The 21,031-nt window shown below is 48.0% G+C and overlaps 1 protein-coding gene across 27 annotated transcripts in view; it reads right to left on the reverse strand.

Annotated features, from left to right (window-relative positions):
• The window catches only part of OBSCN (obscurin, cytoskeletal calmodulin and titin-interacting RhoGEF), a 646,947-nt gene that overhangs the window by 164,170 nt on the left and 461,746 nt on the right, over positions 1-21,031 (reverse strand). For 22 of the 27 annotated variants that reach the window (XM_088467488.1, XM_088467486.1, XM_088467498.1 and 19 more), the window contains 8 exons: positions 15,541-15,578; positions 12,591-12,707; positions 5,639-5,787; positions 4,764-4,964; positions 4,286-4,368; positions 4,020-4,193; positions 3,767-3,926; positions 2,096-2,140 (listed from right to left, as the gene is read on the reverse strand). In XM_088467488.1, the coding sequence (XP_088323614.1) occupies positions 2,096-2,140; positions 3,767-3,926; positions 4,020-4,193; positions 4,286-4,368; positions 4,764-4,964; positions 5,639-5,787; positions 12,591-12,707; positions 15,541-15,578 (967 nt within the window). The remainder of the gene's footprint in view (positions 1-2,095; positions 2,141-3,766; positions 3,927-4,019; positions 4,194-4,285; positions 4,369-4,763; positions 4,965-5,638; positions 5,788-12,590; positions 12,708-15,540; positions 15,579-21,031) is intronic. The other 5 variants (XM_088467483.1, XM_088467482.1, XM_088467508.1 and 2 more) reach the window with 1 other exon arrangement.

The following is a 21,031-nucleotide window of genomic DNA, read 5'->3' on the forward strand; positions in this document are numbered from 1 at the left end:
AAAATAAATCACACATATGAAATTATTATATCTTACCATTGTAATGACGTCCACAGGGTTCTGTATCTGCCATTGTTATTCAGCAAGAGAACAGTAAGTACCTGACTTTTCAACCGTATTACAGGGGCCTATTTATTAAACCTAAAAATTCTCTGGAGATAATTAGCTTTAGAACTCTCATGGAGTTCTAGGTAATTATAGGTGGAATTCATCATTCCACCTCTCCATAAGTATCTATTCCGGTACCTGTCATTTTTGCGATGACAGCTTTTCGGGAAATAGATACTTTTCCCTCTCTACACTACCTTATCGCATCTGGAAACAGTGCTGCGCATGCGCTGTTACATCTGTAAAACCAGCACATGCGCACCACTGCCTACAGATGCGTTAAGAGCTGGGTCATGGGCGCGGCCATCTTGGACTCTGTCACATGAGTCCAGTGATCCACTCAGAGCATGTTCTCCGGGTCTGCTGATTGTACCGACCTATCATCCAGAGTCCAGCCCTTTAAATTCTTTCCTCGGACTGAACTCCTCTGCCAGTACAAAGTTGCTTCCACTGAAGTAACAGCTCCTGTGCTGTGCTTCCTCCATTGCTATTCTGAACGGTGCAGTCTGTCCTAATCGATTATCTTCATTTTCAATCAACTCCAACATCGATTGTTGCAGTCCGGATTTGCCATTGAGAATTATTCTCATTTCTTCAGCTACAGTCTGCATTTGCTATTGGGAATTATGGGCCTGATTCAGACCCACTCGCGAGCGGCTGTCCGCTCGCAAGTGGGTCGATGTTATGGACTGAGCATGCGCACAACGGAGGGAGCTCCGTCGTGCGCATTCGCCAGACGCGACGAGCGAAGGAAAGTCCTTCGCTCGTTGTGTCCGATCAAAGGGGGCGTGCTGTCAATGTTGATTGACAGCACGCCCCCTTTGGTGGGCGTGCCGGGGGCGTGCCTGCCAGACGGAGGCGTTCCCAAGGGAACGCCTACCGTCTGAAGCCGACCTCACTGACATCACTAGTGATGTCAGTGGGAGTGATTTTGGCTCTGATAGAGCCAAAATCACTCCTGGCCTTGCGGTTGAAAACCTCAACCGCAGGCTGTTGCTCGCAGTTTCGATGGTCGCGATGGTCAAGACCATCACGACCATCATCCTGCACGCTCGTATATGCTGTGGGTGGTGACCCACAGCTATACGAGCGTCCAGGAGGACGCTCCATATTAATGGAGGTGGGCCCTGATTCAGAGCGAGCGCTCTGGTCAGAGCGTCCGGCTCTGAATCAGGGCCAATGTGTGCGGACACATATGTAGCACAAATATATTGACCTAAGACTAGTCTCTTTACTGGCACAGTCCAGTATTACTCTGCCACTCGTCCCATCGTTTTGCCATTATGTGCTGTTACCTAACAATTTTACTGATTTATTAAAATATTGTAATATTTAGCACATTGAGATAGTAGATAAATAAAAGAAGTCACAACTGATAGGAAACAAACGTCATTGATAAAGACAAAGCCTTGTGTGGGATGTGAGGATTATTGCTGTCACTTGATACATGATACATGCTCTACGTCTTAGTAATGTGATTCTGCTGATTGCACATTTACGTCATGTTTCAGTTTTATTTTGGAAGGTGTTTTGTAACAATCACCGTTCACCTCATTTCTTTTTTTCTGAAAAATAACTACGGTCAAAGCAAGATTTACAGAATGCAAAAACCACTGACCTAAATGCTGAAACCTTTCCCAATTTACTAACTTTTCATATTAGTCACCTGTAATTCTGCTATTGCAAAAATAAAATTACAGAAACAATCGAAATGCCTTACAGTAAGTTGTTTTTATTTTTATCAGGTTTAATCTATCAATGATGGACTCTCAGAGAAACGGCGGCACTGCCCGGCGCACACTGCTTACCGACTGTACATCTGCCTGCGCGCTTACGCCTAATTAAGTAATGAGGCCCCTCTTATAATGAGTAAAAAGTTATATTTGGATTATGTTTCCCATTGAAAACAATGAGAAAACTAAATGGCCCTTAATATATTCTAGGCAGTAACGTTATTGATCAATTATTCATTGGTCACTGCTGACACCTGGGATATTCTCAGCTTCTTCATTTTGCTAAGAAAAATAATCACCTGCAAAACAGACATTTATATATGTAAATATAATACAGAAATTCCTATTGATTAAAACACTACATAAATGCATAGAATGTATGAACTGGAAGATAGATAGATAGATAGATAGATAGATAGATAGATAGATAGATATGAGGGGCAGCACAGAAGGTGTAATTGTTAGCGTCAGAGCCGTAACTAGACTTTTTGGTGCCCTGTGCCAGAAAGAGCATTGGCGCCCCCCTCATTTTTCAAAGGGACCTAATACACCCAAAAAAGGGCCATGGCTTCATGGGGAAGGGCCAGGGAAGAGATAGCGGAGGCCAGGAGATGCTGGGGATGAAATAAGAGGAAGCTACAAGCAAGAATGATAATAAACAGAAATTTGACAGGCCCAAACAGCGCCCCCTGCCCTGTGGTGCCCTGTGCGATGGCACCGGCCGCACTACCCTAGCTACGGCCCTGGTTAGCGTTACTGCCTCACAGCACTGAGGTCGTGGGTTTGATTCCCTCCACGGCCCTAACTGTGTGGAGTTTGTATATTCTCCCTGTGCTTGCATGGGTTTCCTCCGGTACTCCAGTTTCCTCCCACACTCCAAAAAATATACTGGTAGGTTAATTGGCTCCAAATATAAATTAACCCTAGTGTGTATGTGTGTGACCATGTGATAGGGAACATAGGGCCTGATTCAGAGCCGTTCGCTATTTGTGGTCGTTCGTTCAAAAACAAGGGGTGGCTATTCAAATGATCCGTTCGCAAATTGCAGTCTGTTCCCACCTCTAAGTCTGAACGAGCGAGCAAAACATACGCTCGTTTTTTTGATAAAAACGCCCCCTGGCCGCACGCACCATACGTCATGTCCGCTATTTATTAGATTAATCGAGTACATCGTACAGCGTATGAACTGCTCGCTATTCTTGTGGTTGGTGTTTTCAACCGCTATTTTGCGAGCAGTTCTGAGTTAAAAAAAACCAAGTGACGTGGTCAATGACGCTGCTGTATTAATTATGCACTCCCTTAAAACGCCCTTTTTGACCTTTAAGCACGCCTGCGTTCAGATCTCCACTCCCCGTTTTCAAGCACCTTCCCCTGTTACCACCCACATATGCCTCATTCTGTCACTCAAAATAGCAGGCCCTCGCTATATTGCGTACCAACGATTTTCGGCCGCACTGACTGGTTCGCGCATGCGTACTAAAAACCGTACGCATGCGCAGATGTGCGAGCATCGCTCGGAACGAGCGTACTGCCGCTAGCGAGTGGCTCTGAATGAGGGCCATAGAGTGTAAGCTCCACTGGGGCAGGGACTGATGTGAATGGTCAACTATTCTCGGTAAAGCGCTGCGGAATATGTGTGCGCTATATACATAACTGGTAATAAATAATAAATAAATAATAGATAGATATGAGATAGATAGATAGAAGATAGATATGAGCTAGATAGATAGAAGATAGATATATAGATAGATAGATAGATCGATAGATAGATAGATAGATAGATAGAAGATAGATATGATATAAACAGATATGATATAGATATATATATAACCAGCGACTTACAATACAATGCAGGACACGGACATGGATAATAAACATAGCTATATATTAGCGACCTTTACACCCACATAATATATAAAACTCACTTTGTAGAACTCCTGGATGGCATCATTGACCACCACAGACTCCGCCTGCACGCGACCCACCAGATATATAATATACCGGTTGAACTCGTCCTCGTTCTTTATAAAGCACATGGCGATGTCATCATCCGTCTCACACTTCCTGAGTTCTGGGAAGAACGTGCTGTGGATGGAGAACACAGAATATAGTAATTCCCTCATGTCACAGCATAGATTTGTAGTAATAATGACCCAAACATGGCGGTATCATACCGACCTTTCATGGAAGGCGCCAATGTCACCGATGTTCCTGAAGATGACGGGCTTCTGACTGGCCACGGCCTCAGGGAGATCGGTGCAGCTCTCAGTATAGCTGACATAATGCTTCTGTAGGAACTGCAAGTCCTTGACGTACTCCTTCTCCGTGCTCAGAAGGTCCTGGATGAGTGTGCTGAGAGCAAGATGACATAGATATTTATATATATCTTACAGTACAGAAGATTGTCCTCGTCATATCCACAAGGGATATCGCAGTTTAGGTACCTGAGCTTCTTGTTATACTCTTCCTCCGACGCGGACTCTCCGGGAAACTCCACGGCGTCTCCTGCTGCCCACTCGGGCGACAGCTTGAAGCAAAATGAAGCAAAACATTTCTCAGTCATAACTTCTCTTGATGGACTCACACTCAAATGGGGCTCATTTACAATTGGACATACATTTGTGTTTTCTTTTGCGTAAGATATGTAATTCCGTGCTGCGCATACCTCCATATATAGACATTTGCATATTGTTGACTTGCATCTCCGAATTTTTGGAGAGGTGGAACGGTGGAGGGTACAGGCGACAAGCACAGTAAAGGCAACGCAACCACATGCGTACGACTAACCTTTTATTCTGGTCTGAAGCCAGAAAAGCAGCTACTGTATTGCGGTATGAAACAACTGTATAATTTGAGCCACAGTCTAAGCAACCTGATATCAATACCGTGATGATACAATACTGATCCAGTAGGAAGCTTTACCTTCAAGCGTTTATCCAAGTAAGCCGGAGACACCCATCCCTGCCGGGAAGCGCTGAATTTTGTTGGTTTTGTCCGGACGAGCCACTTCAGCGGATGAGCGTTGTCCAGGACCTCCACATACTGGCCCTCTTTTAGGGTTATGGTCTCCTTATCGGCTGTAATAGGGTTGTAATCAGCGGTGGCCATGTAGATGTCAAATATCTGCAAGTGAAGAAGTTATCTAAAATACTACACACAAGAAGGTGGCGATCAGTTATGAGAACAGGATGTAGTCAGGAAGCTAATGGCCTAAATGCCGACCGCCGGCATCCCGACTATTCAATCTCGGCAAAGTACTAATGACAGGCATCATTAAACCTTCGCCGGAAGACTGACACCCGGCATACCGAACGAAGGTAAGCCAGGCGCGGACAGCTGCGCGGGCGGGGGGGGGGGGAGAGGGTTAGGTTTAGGGTTCCCGGGGGGGGGACTTAGGGTTAGGCTAGGGGGAGGGGGTTAGGTTTAGGCTAGAGGAAGGGGGTTAGGGTTAGGCACCCACGGGAGGAGGTTAGGGATGGCTAGGGGGAGGGAGGGTTAGGGTTAGGCACCCCCGGGGGGAGGTTAGGGTTAGGCACCCCCCCGGGAGACTTAGGTTTAGGCTGCGGGGACGGGGGGTTAGGTTTAGGCACTTAGAGGGGAGGTTAGGGTTAAGCACTTGGGGGAAGGTTAGGGTTAGGCACCCCTAAGGGAGGGTTAGGGGAGGAAATATTGTTAGTATACTTACCTTATTAGCGATCAGGATCTTCACCTCTGCCGGGCTTCCGCCATGCAGCCGGCGGTATTAGCTACTACACCCATGAGAACATGTCGAACCATCGGCACGCTTTAAACTGTACCTCTCCCCTGGAGTCCCCGTCCTCTGATTCAGATGAAGACTCAACAGCAATGGATGAAGGCCTGGACCTGCCGTGGCGTGGAGAGGCAGATGGAGTCTTGGATTCATCATCGCTGTCCATGCCGTGCATTCCTGGAACCCGAAGTGTGGCTGAAAAAGAGACGATGATTTGTAAAACACTACAGAGCAACCTACAGGCATAAGACAAAAACTAATCTCCATTCTAATTCCAGAGTAACAACTCAGTAGACTCCGGATGACACAACACAGATATGTTCATTTTACACAGAAAAACAGGAAAAAACAGGAAAGTGTTTCATGAACTGGGTGGTATCAAATTTGTTCAGAGTTGACATAATAAAAAAAGAGGTTAAGGGGTCTATTTACTATAACTCCAGTGCAAACTTTCTATCACCGGTGGAAGACCACCCCTGGATATTGTGAGAAGCCTATTTAGAAAGGGTCACAGTGGTACATATAATGCTGGTTATTGTAGTGTCACACTACCTCAGTCAAGTAAAGATTGTGTGGTATAAAAGTGATTAATTTGTAGGACGATAAAGTTTGCTGCATTTTAGGTTACCATGATAAACCGAGGTGAAAATTAGGGATCATGTTGTGCTGGATGCAAGTCTAAAGGGGAGGTGAAAAATGTGTGTTCTACATGCGCACAATTATATGTAATCCAGGGTTACCTGGTCAAGAAAAGACAGGAAATGAACGTTTTCAAGACAGAATAATTGCACACGTATGTCAAAGCCTATGTATGTAGTGTTACAAAACCAGGACTGAATTAAGCAGGCAGGAAATAGAGAAGATTTGATGCAAAGAGTATATTTAATGATATTGAGCACTGCTGTGGTATGACGGAGTGTGACTCTACATTATCAGTGCAAAAGTGTGGTGCTGGGTCTGCCTGGAGAGGACTACACACAACGATTTTTTGAACAATTATCGTTAAACGATATCGTTTAACGATAATCGTTTGAAAAAATCGTTCACTTTCTGAGTCAAACGATGAACGATTATCGTTCATGCGCGTTCACGTTTGTAGTTTGTAGTTCAGTCAGACTTGTCAACTCAACGATTTTCAGTAAGGGAATATGCAAAAATCGTTTGTAGTTCAAAAAATCGTTCATTACACTTTAAAAAATCTGACAGATAATTGTTAATAAAATCGTTCATAAAATCGTTGGTAACAAAATCGTTGTGTGTGTATGCACCTTAATGGAGCATACACAGGGTCAGATTTGTCAGATCTGTCAGATGAACGATTGAACGATTTGAACAATTTTACCAAAGATTTGAACGATTGAACGATTTTGACTGCATTAAAATGAATGGAATCGTCCAAGTCTGACTGCAAAGACATCAGATGTCAGATATCAATATCTGACCATCGGGAACGCGCATCGTTCATCGTCCATCGTTCAGGCATGTCAGATATGTCAGATTTTCCTTCAGATATGAACGATTGATTTTTGAAATCGTTATTGTTCAGATCTGAAGAAGAATCTGACCGTGTGTATGCACCATTAGGAAGAGTTTTGTATGAGAGAATAGTGGTTTATTTGAAGGACAAAGAAATGCTGGAAAAGAAAGTTGACCTTTAAAACAGAAGTTTGTTGAAGAGAAAACAGTTGAACAACTAAAATATCAGATGTCCATTAGGGAAATATAAGATGTTTTAAGGGAAGTTTGAAAAATAGATTTGAAAAGAGTCTCTGGAATGTAAAGAGTATGAAACTGAGGTTTTGCAGAACCAACAAGAGAAGGACACAGCTCCCACCGCATCTAAGGAGACGGACATATAACTGGTAGCTATGGTGGATTGTTGATTGTTTTGAAACAAAAACGGAACATTTATAAAGGGGCATCAGAGTGAAACCAGCCGGGCATGGGAAATAATGGCCCATTACACTCTGATGTTAAAACAGACTCTTTATTTGAAGCTTTTGATAAAACTGAGACTCATAGCAATGTGTCAAGTCTTGTGGACACTGGGCCTGATTCAGCAAGGAACGCAGTTGCTTATACGCACGCAATTGGTCGAGTGTTTCGTACTACACATGCGTATACATAGCAGTACGCGTGCGCGAACTAGCAACTGTGATGGGTACTGCGTTTGCAGAGGCTATGCAGACCGATGGCAGAGTGATTGACGGGAAGTGCCGTTTGTGGGTGGTGCCTTTGGTGGTCGGCCAAACGCAGGCGTGCCAGTGCATTTCAACGCCGTTGACGGGGCATGCACAAACTAGCAACTGCAATACCGTACGCAGCCTGAGGCCTCATAGCGTGCGCTGAAGTCAGCAATTACTGAGTGAGGTCTGACCTGCCTTATCTGTGCGTATGGGTCCGATGTTACTCGATGTTATCGATTGTTTCGCTATGTTGCCCAAGTATACGGATGCGAGTAAGGGTAAGTGGGCGTCCTTATGTTAGGCTGAGATCTCATTGCGAATGCAAACATTTACATATCACCGCTGATATTAGCCAATGCGCTGCGTGCGTATAAGCTGAATAGCCATCCTCACTGAATCAGGCCCTCACTGTGAACTTTATGTGGCTCTTTGGGCCTCAACCCCCCTCCTGAACACTGGTACAATCACTGAGACTTATAAATGGGCACCTGCTATCTACTGAATACATTGTGCCTACTGGAAAAAAATTACCATTATGCAACCCGGGACTCTGGATAGACGTTGAGCTAAACTCTGTGAATTAAACAGACATCTAACTGTGCAGAATACAGAATGTGAAAAGAATGTTGTAAATTAACAGAGACTCTCCGAGACGGCATTGAAGAAAAGGAAAATCCCCTCTCACTGGCTACAGACAGTCACACTGAGTGCGTATAAGAGGGAGAGGCGGAGACACATACACATAAAGTAGCCTGTCCTAGTTTATTGCTGTACACAAGTGTATCTCCCGTTCCATCCCTCGCAGGATTAGAAAGAGGTCTGACCACACCTGTCTGTGGCCCAATAGAGACCTGCAGGTGGCTGGTCTTTACAGGTGGCGGGACAGAGAGCTGAGGCTGGAGGCCCAGAGACAAGGAGAGAGCAGAGCCCAGGAAGAGCCATTTAAACGGGTAACTTGCCCACCTCACAGAATTAGACAGAGAGAGAGCCCAGGAGAGCCCTGAGGGCTGGAGCTGTGAGTCTTACAGGTGGCAGGACAGAGCCATAACTAGACTTTTTGGTTCCCTGTGCCAGAGAGAGCATTGGCGCCCCCCCCCCATTTTTAAATAGGGACATATGATAGTGCACCTGAAAAAGGGCCATGGCCTCATGGGGAAGGGCCAGGGAAGAGATAGGGGAGGCCAGGAGATGCTGGGGATAAATAGGGACATAATATAGTGCACCTGAGAGAGGGCCATGGCCTCATGGGGAAGGGCCAGGGAAGAGATAGGGGAGGCCAGGAGATGCTGGGGATAAATAGGGACATAATATAGTGCACCTGAGAGAGGGCCGTGACCTCATGGGGAATGGCCAGGGAAGATATAGGGGAGACCAGGAGATGCTGGGGATAAATAGGGACATAATATAGTGCACCTGAGAGAGGGCCATGGCCTCATGGGGAAGGGCCAGGGAAGAGATAGGAGAGGCCAGGAGATGCTGGGGATAAATAGGGACATAATATAGTGCACCTGAGAGAGGGCCATGACCTCATGGGGAAGGGCCAGGGAAGAGATAGGGGAGGCCAGGAGATGCTGGGGATAAATAGGGACATAATATAGTGCACCCGAGAGAGGGCCATGGCCTCATGGGGAAGGGCCAGGGAAGAGATAGGGGAGGCCAGGAGATGCTGGGGATAAATAGGGACATAATATAGTGCACCTGAGAGAGGGCCGTGACCTCATGGGGAATGGCCAGGGAAGATATAGGGGAGACCAGGAGATGCTGGGGATAAATAGGGACATAATATAGTGCACCTGAGAGAGGGCCATGGCCTCATGGGGAAGGGCCAGGGAAGAGATAGGAGAGGCCAGGAGATGCTGGGGATAAATAGGGACATAATATAGTGCACCTGAGAGAGGGCCATGACCTCATGGGGAAGGGCCAGGGAAGAGATAGGGGAGGCCAGGAGATGCTGGGGATAAATAGGGACATAATATAGTGCACCCGAGAGAGGGCCATGGCCTCATGGGGAAGGGCCAGGGAAGAGATAGGGGAGGCCAGGAGATGCTGGGGATAAATAGGGACATAATATAGTGCACTCGAGAGAGGGCCATGGCCTCATGGGGAAGGGCCAGGGAAGAGATAGGGGAGGCCAGGAGATGCTGGGGATAAATAGGGACATAATATAGTGCACCCAAGAGAGGGCCATGGCCTCATGGGGACGGGCCAGGGAAGAGATAGGGGAGGCCAGGAGATGCTGGGGATAAATAGGGACATAATATAGTGCACCCGAGAGAGGGCCATGGCCTCATGGGGAAGGGCCAGGGAAGAGATAGGGGAGGCCAGGAGATGCTGGGGATAAATAGGGACATAATATAGTGCACCCGAGAGAGGGCCATGGCCTCATGGGGACGGGCCAGGGAAGAGATAGGGGAGGCCAGGAGATGCTGGGGATAAAAGGAGGGGAAGCTACAAGTGAGAATGATTAGAAAGAAGGAAAATTGACAGGCCCAAACAGCGCCCCCTGCCCTGCGGTGCCCTGTGCCATGGCACTGATTGCACTACCCTAGTTACGGCCCTGCGGCAGGACATATAGAGCTGAGGTCCCAGAGAAGAGGCTCAGCCAGGCCTGAGAGAGAGCCTGCTAATCTGCCCACCACACAGGGGGGTGAAGAAGTGAGGCAGTGTTCTGAATAAGGGGTAGACGTTTAATGTTTCAGTTTTTTTGATTTGCTGTGAATTGAAGAACTTTCTCTTTGAAAACCTGGAAACCCTTATATGGGCCGGACGTGGCACTGACAGAAAATCTGATACCCAAGTTACTTCCCCTAATACAACATTTAGCTTAAGAGCACAATTATCTGAAACAAATACTGCAAGGAGAATATAAATATATATGTGCAATTGTGCATTTAGTGTTACACACTGATGGCTGTTGTATCTCTCAGCAGTAATACAAGTGACGGTTTAAGAACTGTACTTGTCTCCCGGCTGCTCTGAATATTAATCATCAGCTCGGAACTCCTATGTGCCATAAATCAGCCTAAGCGTCACACACGGGATATTATCTGACACATCGGTCATCTGAGTCCTGTTCAAAGTGGTTGGTGCTTCTGTTCTAGTAACATTATCACTTCAAATAATGTATGACAGGTGCACTTAGGCATGCGGTGACGCAAGCAGGGAGACGTACTACCGTGAGCCAAATACGACTTCCCCGCTAGAACTGGGCTATGAGAGTAAGAAGCAGCAGCTAATGTCAGTATTTATTTTATGTCTTATTTAATTGCTAAAATGATGACGTTAAAAACTGTAATTTAAGGATGAATAATTCCAATGTAAATTCTGTAAGAGCCAAGGCCAGAGGCTTATTTATAATGGGTGCACATAGGCCCCACTCTGCACACCTTACACTCAGAGCACACTTACCTAGTGCCGGCAAGCGGGTCACCTCCTCCTCCTCCGTGGTGCCATCTTCCCAGTGATATCTTCGGAATGATGGCGCTGCGCAGTGAAGGCACAGACCATGCCAGAGCCTTTGCTATCTTATACGCATTCGCCATCTTCCCAAGTATCACTGGGACGATGGCTCCACGGAGGAGTAGGGGCCTGCTTGCCTCCAACAGGTAAGATGCGTAGGAACTGGGGGAGCCCGCTGCTCAGAGGAGGTGCCCACTGCACGCGGGCAGTAATACGCCCCTAGTCATAGCTGTATAGTATTAGTAACCAATGCAACGTGTATTTAATATGTCCAATTTCTATTTTCAATTCCAATATGTTTCACGCAAAACAAGCGGCCTCATCCTTATACAGGTTGAGTCTCCAATATCCAAAATGCTTGGGACCAGGGGTATTTTGGATAACGAAATATTCCGTATTTTGGAATAATTGCATATCATAATGAAATATCTTGGGAATGGGACCCCAATATACACACAGCCTGCATGTCATTTTACACAATATTTTCAATAATTTTGTGGCTCAAACAAAGTTTGTGTACATACATGAAACTCATTTATGTTTCATATACACCCTATACACACAGCCTGAAGGTCATTTTATACCATATTTTTAATAATTTGTGCCTAAGACAAAGTTTGTGTACAAGTTTGTGTTTTGAACCATCAAAAATCAAAGGTTTCATTATCTGAATATGCTAAAAATATTCCGTATTTCGGAATATTCCGTATTTCTGAATATTTGGATATGGGAGACTCAACCTGTATCTCCATGCATCTTGCGAGCGCCTCTGAATGATGGCCAGTGTCCTAATGGGATCTGATACTGATCAAAATGCAAAGAGAATGCAGTTATTTGAGATGCTGTGACATCACAGTTCCTGTGCATTAACCACCCAATCAACACACTGCATATCTGCAAAGTAATGCTGCGAAACTGTCAGTCACTCTGTGACTGCTGTGTTCATAAGAAGCCTCCCCCCTAACATGGTAGTGTGCTGCACAAGGGTGAATAAAGGCATGATGGACATATGTACATAGGTCAAAGACCTCCAATTATATGATGTATATTGTACATACCAACATTATGTATGCAAAATTGGGACAAAATAATCCCCACCAACAATGTGCCCAAATCCCGCCACAGATACACCCCAAACACCCACCATTGGATGAAGTTTAGATTATTTCATTGTAAACACCCCCTCTTTTGAGGCTGACTACTTAGGGCTGTCACCCAGAAATTAGGCCACTTGGCAGGTACGTGTATATGACACAGGGTTCAGTTTAGACAGGTCAGGTGCAGGGCTAACTTTGTCCCTTTTCTGCCTGTATAAATGTTGGGCGACTGCATCGTCAGGTTCAGTATAGTCACCTTGGCTGATCTTGGCAGAAACCATCTCTGTTATTTGTGAAGTCAGTTTCTGAAAGAATTCCTCGGTCCCCACATCTGATAATGAAAAGTGCGGCTTGGTGCCCGGCTTGGCCTCGCCTGTGGAGACAATGAGAAGAGCAATGAACTCACTTGGTTCACTTTACATGTAGTACAGGGAGCAGAATTTGACAAGCGATTATGGGTTTATTTACTAAGCCTTGGATGGAGATAAAGTGGACAGAGATAAAATACCAACCAACCAGCTCCTTACTTTTCAAACATAGCCTATGACATGGCAGTTAGAAGCTGATTGGCTGGTACTTTATCTCAGTTCTCCATCCAAGGCTTAGTAAATAGACCCCTAAACATTTAAACCATTTATCAGTGCCAATACTCTGCCCCCATACTGAATGTGATCTGCAGGAAACCCTACGTAACAGCGACCATGCCAGGACCAGATTAACAATGTGGCGTATGGGATGATGGCGAGATGATGACCAGCCGCCCCCCCCAGTTGGCCACACAAACGGCCATAAATCACAATATTAAAATAGCATTTCTAGCTCCCTCACAAAATTATGCTGACTTGGCATTGGGGCTGATAGTATAGGAGGTGTACAAGCCCACACAGCACTGGCCACACCCACACAACACTGGCCACACCTCCTCCACTTCTCACAATAGGTGCCTGATCATTTTCAGCCCCAGGCCCTAAATCCATCCTGACCCACGCGCTGACAATATGTATCAATGAAAATTGGACGCTTGTTCCATACATGGTAATTCTATAGCTAGATATTACCACAGACTCTCCCAGAAGCAAATGACCATGCTCATTTGTGAGAACATGGCTGAATGTGAGATAACAACATAAACCGGAAAAAGGGAGGCGTAATATAACTCTATCTGGTTTATAACATGACGAGCTGGAGTCAATAAATGTGATAAATATGAATAATATGGAAAGTTGCTATTTTGATTGGCAGAACGGTTTCCTGATCAGCTGTTAGGACGCTGTCCTGGGTGGTGCAGTCGGTGGCGGTAGAAACGCTGGGACACCCAGTACATGTATTCTCGGCCTTCGTCTCCACACACCGATCTCTCATGTTCCCACGGCACAATGGGAGGAACTGAATAAGTACTGAGGCTGAGGGACACCACTCCCTATGGCAACCTTTTGTCTCCTGGCCTTGGCACGCAGTGAAGGTCATTGTGACTGCAGAGTTATCGATTGACGAGACCATGGGCGCTGGGTACTATTGGGATGTAGAAGCTTTGGCCTGAGTGGGATGTATCTGAATAAGGGCTTTTCTGAGGAGCATTTTGAGATCACCCTCTAAGGGCCTCATAATTATATATATTATATATATATTATATATATATATAGTGATAAAACTCGCTGCGTATGAAATGGTGCTCCAGCCAATCAGCTCCAAACTGTAATTTTTCAAGCAGATGACTGTTGGGAGCGGATTGGCTGGAGCACCATTATCATACACAGTGACTGTTGGGAGCTGATTGGCTGGAGCACCATTTATCATACACAGTGACTGTTGGGAGCTGATTGGCTGGAGCACCATTTATCATACACAGTGACTGTTGGGAGCTGATTGGCTGGAGCACCATTATCATACACAGTGACTGTTGGGAGCGGATTGGCTGGAGCACCATTATCATACACAGTGACTGTTGGGAGCGGATTGGCTGGAGCACCATTATCATACACAGTGACAGTTGGGAGCGGATTGGCTGGAGCACCATTATCATATGCAATGAGTTTTATTACTCTTTGTGACTGATAAACCCTTGTTGATAAATGAGGCCCTTATATGTACTATTAGTAAAACACAAAATATAAAACTGCTGCTACCCAAGTGTTTCCTTTATTCTACCAAACTAACGCTACTGAGAGTATATCCATCCACCCATCCATGACAGCCCCTCCATATCCGACATCAAATTCATGGCCACATTTCAAAGATCTGAGGGTTATTTGGCAACGGTGCTGTTAGACCAGATGACAAAGTATCATCTTACTAGGAGGTCCTCTTACTTCCCTTCCACAACGATGGGGGTCTCTGACAGTCTGATCTGCCCTCTAATAAGTTTAACTGATCAGCCATCGTTTCAAATTCCGACACTGGGAGCCCGAGACATCGTATATCTGACGCTGGCTGGTAAGTATCTTTATCCCTTCCCTCTCCCCCCTAACCCTTCCTTGGGGGTGCCTAACCCTAAGACTCAGGAAGGGGGGTGCAGCCTAACCCTAGGTCCCCCCCATGGTGCCTAAACCCCCCTCCCCGCACCCTAAACCTAATCTCCCCCTGGTGGTGCCTAACCTTAACCCCCCCTTCCCCTAGCCTAAACCTAACCCAAGTCCCCTCCCGGGAGTGCCTAAACCTAACCCCCCCCCACATCTAACATGTCGCAACACCCGGCTAACCTACGTTCGGTATGCCGGGCGTCAGGATTTCAACGTGGGGCTAATGATAGGCGTCTGTATTTAGAAGCCTATCTTTAGTCCCATGCTGGGCTTTCAGTGTCGGGATGAGGGCGGTCGGCATTTCGACCGCCGGCATCTCCTGACTACATCCCTTTCATTGCATTGTATGACAGCTTTGTGGGCTCACGCCCATCTCTTGGACGATTGCGGCTGAAAATGACCAGGGGTAGATGTTTGGGAATCCTAAAGGAGAGACACGTAAAGCAGCCCCCCGGCCTTCCAAACACAGCGACAAACCAGCCTATTACAGAGTGTATTTTATTTCACATTATCCAAGTATCACCGCTGAGAGCCATAGCGCCCAGTAAGTCATGTGACGTAAATAGGAGACATGTGACTCAAATAAGCCGCGGGCCGGAATTAGCTGTTCTCTCCATAATAGGAAAAAAAGATGATTGCTAAATGACAAGAAGTAATTAGACATATTACAGAATGCAATATACGTACCATCTGCTTCTGAGGGCTGGATAGAAATCCCGACCTTACTGTGGAAAAAGAACCAAGACATGAGAACGACGTTAGTACATAACTCTCTCCCGTTCCCTGACAGTAAATGACGTCCGCAATAATGCAGCGCTATATACAATACTAAGAAAATAAAAATCATATATGCTTGAGCTAAATTAAACATTCCATATATTGAATGCAATGAATGGACATATCTACAAATAATAATAGACAAGCAAATGAACAGATAAATAAACTGAAATTACTGATAAAAATACAAATGGTATATAATATGAAACCAACTAGAACTGACAGTTAAATAACAGCAATCATAAAGATGTGTGTGACTGTCCCAACAGACAGAGGGCCTAATTCAGACCCGCGAGCGAGCGATGAGCGCTCACAAGCGGGTCGATGTTGGCCCAGTGCGCATGCGCACGACGGAGGCGGCTCCGTCGAACGCATGCGCGAGACCCGGATAGCGACGGGCAAGCCGTCGCTCCGGGTCTTGCTACAAAGGGGGCGTGCTGTCGATGGTGAGTGACAGCACGCCCCCTTTGGTGGGCGTGCCGGGGGCGTGGCTGCCCAGACGGAGGCATTCCCATGGGAACGCCTACCATCTGGGGCCGGCCCCACTGACATCAGAAGTGATGTCAGTGGGAGTGCTCTCGGCTCTGATAGAGCCGAAAACACTCCAGAGCTTGCAGCAACGAGACCCTACCACAAGGGTTTCGTCGCAAGCCCAATGGTCGTGATGGTCTTGACCATCGTGACCATCTTTTTGGCCGCTCGCTATAGCTGTGGGTGGTCACCCACAGCTATGCGAGCTGCCAGGAGGCCGCTCTAAAAAAAGAGAAGGACGGCCCTGATTCAGAGCCGGACGCTCTTTGTGAGCGCTCGCTCTAAATCTGGGCGGCCAATTTTTTTTTTTTTGGCCGGCCTCCAGGCCACTCGCTAAGCTGTGGGTGACCACCCACAGCTTGCGAGTGGCCAGACGATGGTCATGATGGTCGCGACCACGGGCTTGCGACGAGACCCTTGTGGTAGGGTCTCGTTGCCGCAAGCCCCAGTGAGCTTCCTGCTCTAATAGAGCCGGAAGCTCACTACTGACATCACCACTGACTCACAAGTGATGTCAATAGGGCCGCCCTCAAATGGCAGGCGTTCCTTCGGGAACGCCTCCGTTTGGCCAGCCACCCCCCCTCACCGCCTACAAAATGGGGCGAGATGTCGATCAATATCGACAGCCACCCCGTTTGTAGCGAGCCCCGGAGCGAGTAAATTTCTCACTCGCTCCGGGGCTTGTGCATGCCACGCGTGCGCAGTGCCCCACCATCGACCCACTTGCGAGCGCATAGCTTGCGAGCGGGTCTGAATCAGGCCCAGAGGTTGTAATCCACAGTTCAATGTGTGTGTAGTATACACAGTGACTTTGAATGAAACAATGTATCAGTAGTAATAATAACAATATGGTAATCTGCTGTTAGCAAGTAACAAGCCACACGGAGCTGATGCTGGGTACACGCTGCACTATATATTACGTTGGGTGTATCTGCCCCGAGTACACACGGTATGCCTGGGGGAACGACGTCATTCACAGACATGTCGCATTGGGCGTGCAGCACAGCAGATGCAATATACCTGTAACATAGGTCAGTCACATCTGCTTGTGTGTACACACGACCGACCGACACACGTGCTGGCCACGGGGAGCAGCGACAACGACATGACGGCTGGTTCCTGTGACCAGACATATCGTGCGGCCAGTTGGTAATTGTGTTTGCTTACCAAACTCGTACGGTCGTACTTCTTGTCGGCCAAGTGTGCACCCCGCATTAGTTGATAATATAAATGCAATGTAGCAGCCCGTATTCAGCCGCTGTGGTGTTAGTAACAAGTACCTGTTAAGGAGGTTGCTGTGATTGGCTCTATGTTATACAGGGAGCAGTAATCAGCTATTACATATAGACAATCCTCTCTTATCGATCAGTAGTAACTAGGGATGTGCGCCGGAACATTTTTGCCGGATTTGGATTTGGTTCTAATTCGTTGTCCGGCTTTGGATTTGGATTTGCCAAACTGCGGTGACTGTCTTTGGATTTGGATTTGGATTTGCCAAACTGCGGTGACTGGCTTTGGATTTGGATTTGGATTTGCCAAACTGCGGTGACTGGCTTTGGATTTGGATTTGGATTTGGTTCTAATTCGTTTGGCTTTGGATTTAGATTGGGATTTGCCAAAACTGCGGTGACTGGCTTTGGATTTGGATTTGGATTTTTTTACAAAAACTGACAAAAAAAGCTAAAATCACACAAATTGGTCTTTTTTTTCTTCCTAGAGTATTATTAACCTCAATAACATTAATTTCCAGTCAATTTAGACCATATCACAGCTTATAATATTGTTTTCAACATTATTGGCCAAAGGTTGCAGTGAGCTGACTGGTTACTAAGCGACAAAGCAGCAGCACAACGACACAGACACCACAGTATAAAGCACATCTATGACACATTGCCACACAGCAGTGGCAGAAATGAAAAGTAGTGCACCCACCCAGTGGGGTACGGCCAGCAGAGTCACAGTACTTGTTTACATAGTGTCACAGTGCACAATCTTATTCACATTACACCGCATAGGGCCTGATTCACATTACACCATAAAGTAGTGTCTCTTATTTATGTTACCACACACAGTAGTGCCCCTTTTACACAATGCCCACAATAGTGCCTCTTTTACACAATGCCCACAGTAGTGCCCCTTTTACACAATGCCCACAGTAGTGACCCTTTTACACAATGCCCACAGTAGTGACCCCTATACACAAAGCCCACAGTAGTAATGCCCCTTATACAATGCCCACAGTAGTAGTGCCACTTATACAATGCCCACAGCAATAGTGTCCCTTACACAATGCCCCCAGTAGTGGTGCCCCCTATGAAGTCCCCTTAGTAGTAGGGCCCCCTATGCAGTGCTCCCAGTAGTAGTATGCCCCCCAGTAGTATGCCCCCCATTAGCAGGCCCCCAGTAGTATGTCCTCCCCAGTTGTATGTCCCCCCCAGTAGTATGCCCCCCATTAGCAGCCCCCCCAGTAGTAGGCCCCCAGTAGTATGCCCCCCATTAGCTGGCCCCCAGTAGTATGACCCCCCAGTAGTATGCCCCCATAAGCAGGCCCCCAGTAGCATGCCCCCCAGTAGTATGCCCCCATAAGCAGGCCCCCAGTAGTATGCCCCCCATTAGCTGGCCCCCAGTAGAGTGCCACCCCAGTAGTATGCCCCCATAAGCAGGCCCCCAGTAGTATGCCCCCCCAGTAGAATGCCCCCCCCATTAGCAGCCCCCCAGTAGTATGTTCCCCCAGTAGCAGGCCCCCTGTAGTATGCTCCCCCAGTAGTAGGCCCCCTGTAGTATGCCCCCCCAGTAGTATGTCCCCCAGTAGCAGGCCCCCTGTAGTATTCCACCCCAGTAGTAGGCCACCCAGTAGCAGGCCCCCTGTAGTATGCCCCCCCTGTAGTATGCCCCCCCCAGTAGCAGGCCCCCTGTAGTATGCTCCCCCAGTAGTAGGCACCCCAGTAGCAGATCCCCTGTAGTATGCCCCCCCAGTAGTAGGTCCCCCAGTAGCAGGCCCCCTGTAGTATGCCCCCCAGTAGTAGGCCCCCCAGTAGCAGGCCCCCTGTAATATGCCCCCCCCAGTAGTAGGCCCCCCAGTAGTAGGCCCCCTGTAGTATGCCCCCCCAGTAGTAGGCCCCCCAGTAGCAGGCCCCCTGTAGTATGCCCCCCCGTAGTAGGCCCCCCTGTAGTATGCCCCCCAGTAGCAGGCCCCCTGTAGTATGCCCCCTAGTAGTAGGCCCCCTGTAGTATGCCCCCCAGTAGCAGGCCCCCTGTAGTATGCCCCCCCAGTAGTAGGCCCCTCCATTAGCAGGCCCCCTGTAGTATGCCCCCCAGTAGTAGGCCCCCCAGTAGCAGGCCCCCTGTAATATGCCCCCCCCAGTAGTAGGTCCCCCAGTAGCAGGCCCCCTGTAGTATGCCCCCCAGTAGTAGGCCCCCCAGTAGCAGGCCCCCTGTAATATGCCCCCCCAGTAGTAGGCCCCCCAGTAGTAGGCCCCCTGTAGTATGCCCCCCCAGTAGTAGGCCCCCCAGTAGCAGGCCCCCTGTAGTATGCCCCCCCGTAGTAGGCCCCCCTGTAGTATGCCCCCCAGTAGCAGGCCCCCTGGTAGTAGGCCCCTTGTAGTATGCCCCCCCAGTAGTAGGCCCCCCAGTAGCAGGCCCCCTGTAGTATGCCCCCCCGTAGTAGGCCCCCCTGTAGTATGCCCCCCAGTAGCAGGCCCCCTGTAGTATGCCCCCTAGTAGTAGGCCCCCTGTAGTATGCCCCCCAGTAGCAGGCCCCCTGTAGTATGCCCCCCCAGTAGTAGGCCCCTCCATTAGCAGGCCCCCTGTAGTATGCCCCCCAGTAGTAGGCCCCCCAGTAGCAGGCCCCCTGTAATATGCCCCCCCCAGTAGTAGGTCCCCCAGTAGCAGGCCCCCTGTAGTATGCCCCCCAGTAGTAGGCCCCCCAGTAGCAGGCCCCCTGTAATATGCCCCCCCAGTAGTAGGCCCCCCAGTAGTAGGCCCCCTGTAGTATGCCCCCCCAGTAGTAGGCCCCCCAGTAGCAGGCCCCCTGTAGTATGCCCCCCCGTAGTAGGCCCCCCTGTAGTATGCCCCCCAGTAGCAGGCCCCCTGGTAGTAGGCCCCTTGTAGTATGCCCCCCAGTAGCAGGCCCCCTGTAGTATGCCCCCCCAGTAGTAGGCCCCTCCATTAGCAGGCCCCCATACACACATAAAAAAAAAAAAAAAAAAAAAATCAGAGTCAGGCGGGGAACAGAACAGGGTTCGGGTAGACTCGGATCCCCTATGTTCGGAGCGGTTCGGATTCCACAGAATCCGAACCGCTCATCTCTAGTAGTAAGTAATAGTAATGCTAAGAATGTTTTTCTGTTGGGGATTAAACCAGGTTTTACTACTGTAAGTGCCACCCACACACATTGAGGCTGATTCTGAGTTGGGAGCAAAGCAAAATATAATGGAGGTTTGGGCACATAAACTTCTAGTCAGGCATAGAGGGGGTTAATATAGTTAAAGATGTTTGTTGTTTGCTTGACAGCAGGTAGGCAGATGTGATAGGGCGATAGGTTAAGGGGCGTGTTATGTGAGAGGGTGTGGTGATAGGATGAGAGGTTAGGGGGCGTGTTATGTGAGAGGGTGTGGTGATAGGATGAGAGGTTAGGGGGCGTGTTATGTGAGAGGGTGTGGTGATAGGATGAGAGGTTAGGGGGCGTGTTATGTGAGAGGGTGTGGTGATAGAATGAGGTTAGGGGGCGTGTTATGTGAGAGAGTGTGGTGATAGGATGAGAGGTTAGGGGGCGTGTTATGTGAGAGGGTGTGGAGATAGGGTGAGAGGTTAGGGGGCGTGTTATGTGAGAGGGAGTGGTGATAGAATGAGGTTAGGGGGCGTGTTATGT

Source organism: Taudactylus pleione, unplaced genomic scaffold, assembly GCF_031769625.1.
Source record: "Taudactylus pleione unplaced genomic scaffold, aTauple2 ptg000071l, whole genome shotgun sequence".
NCBI lineage: Eukaryota > Metazoa > Chordata > Amphibia > Anura > Myobatrachidae > Taudactylus > Taudactylus pleione.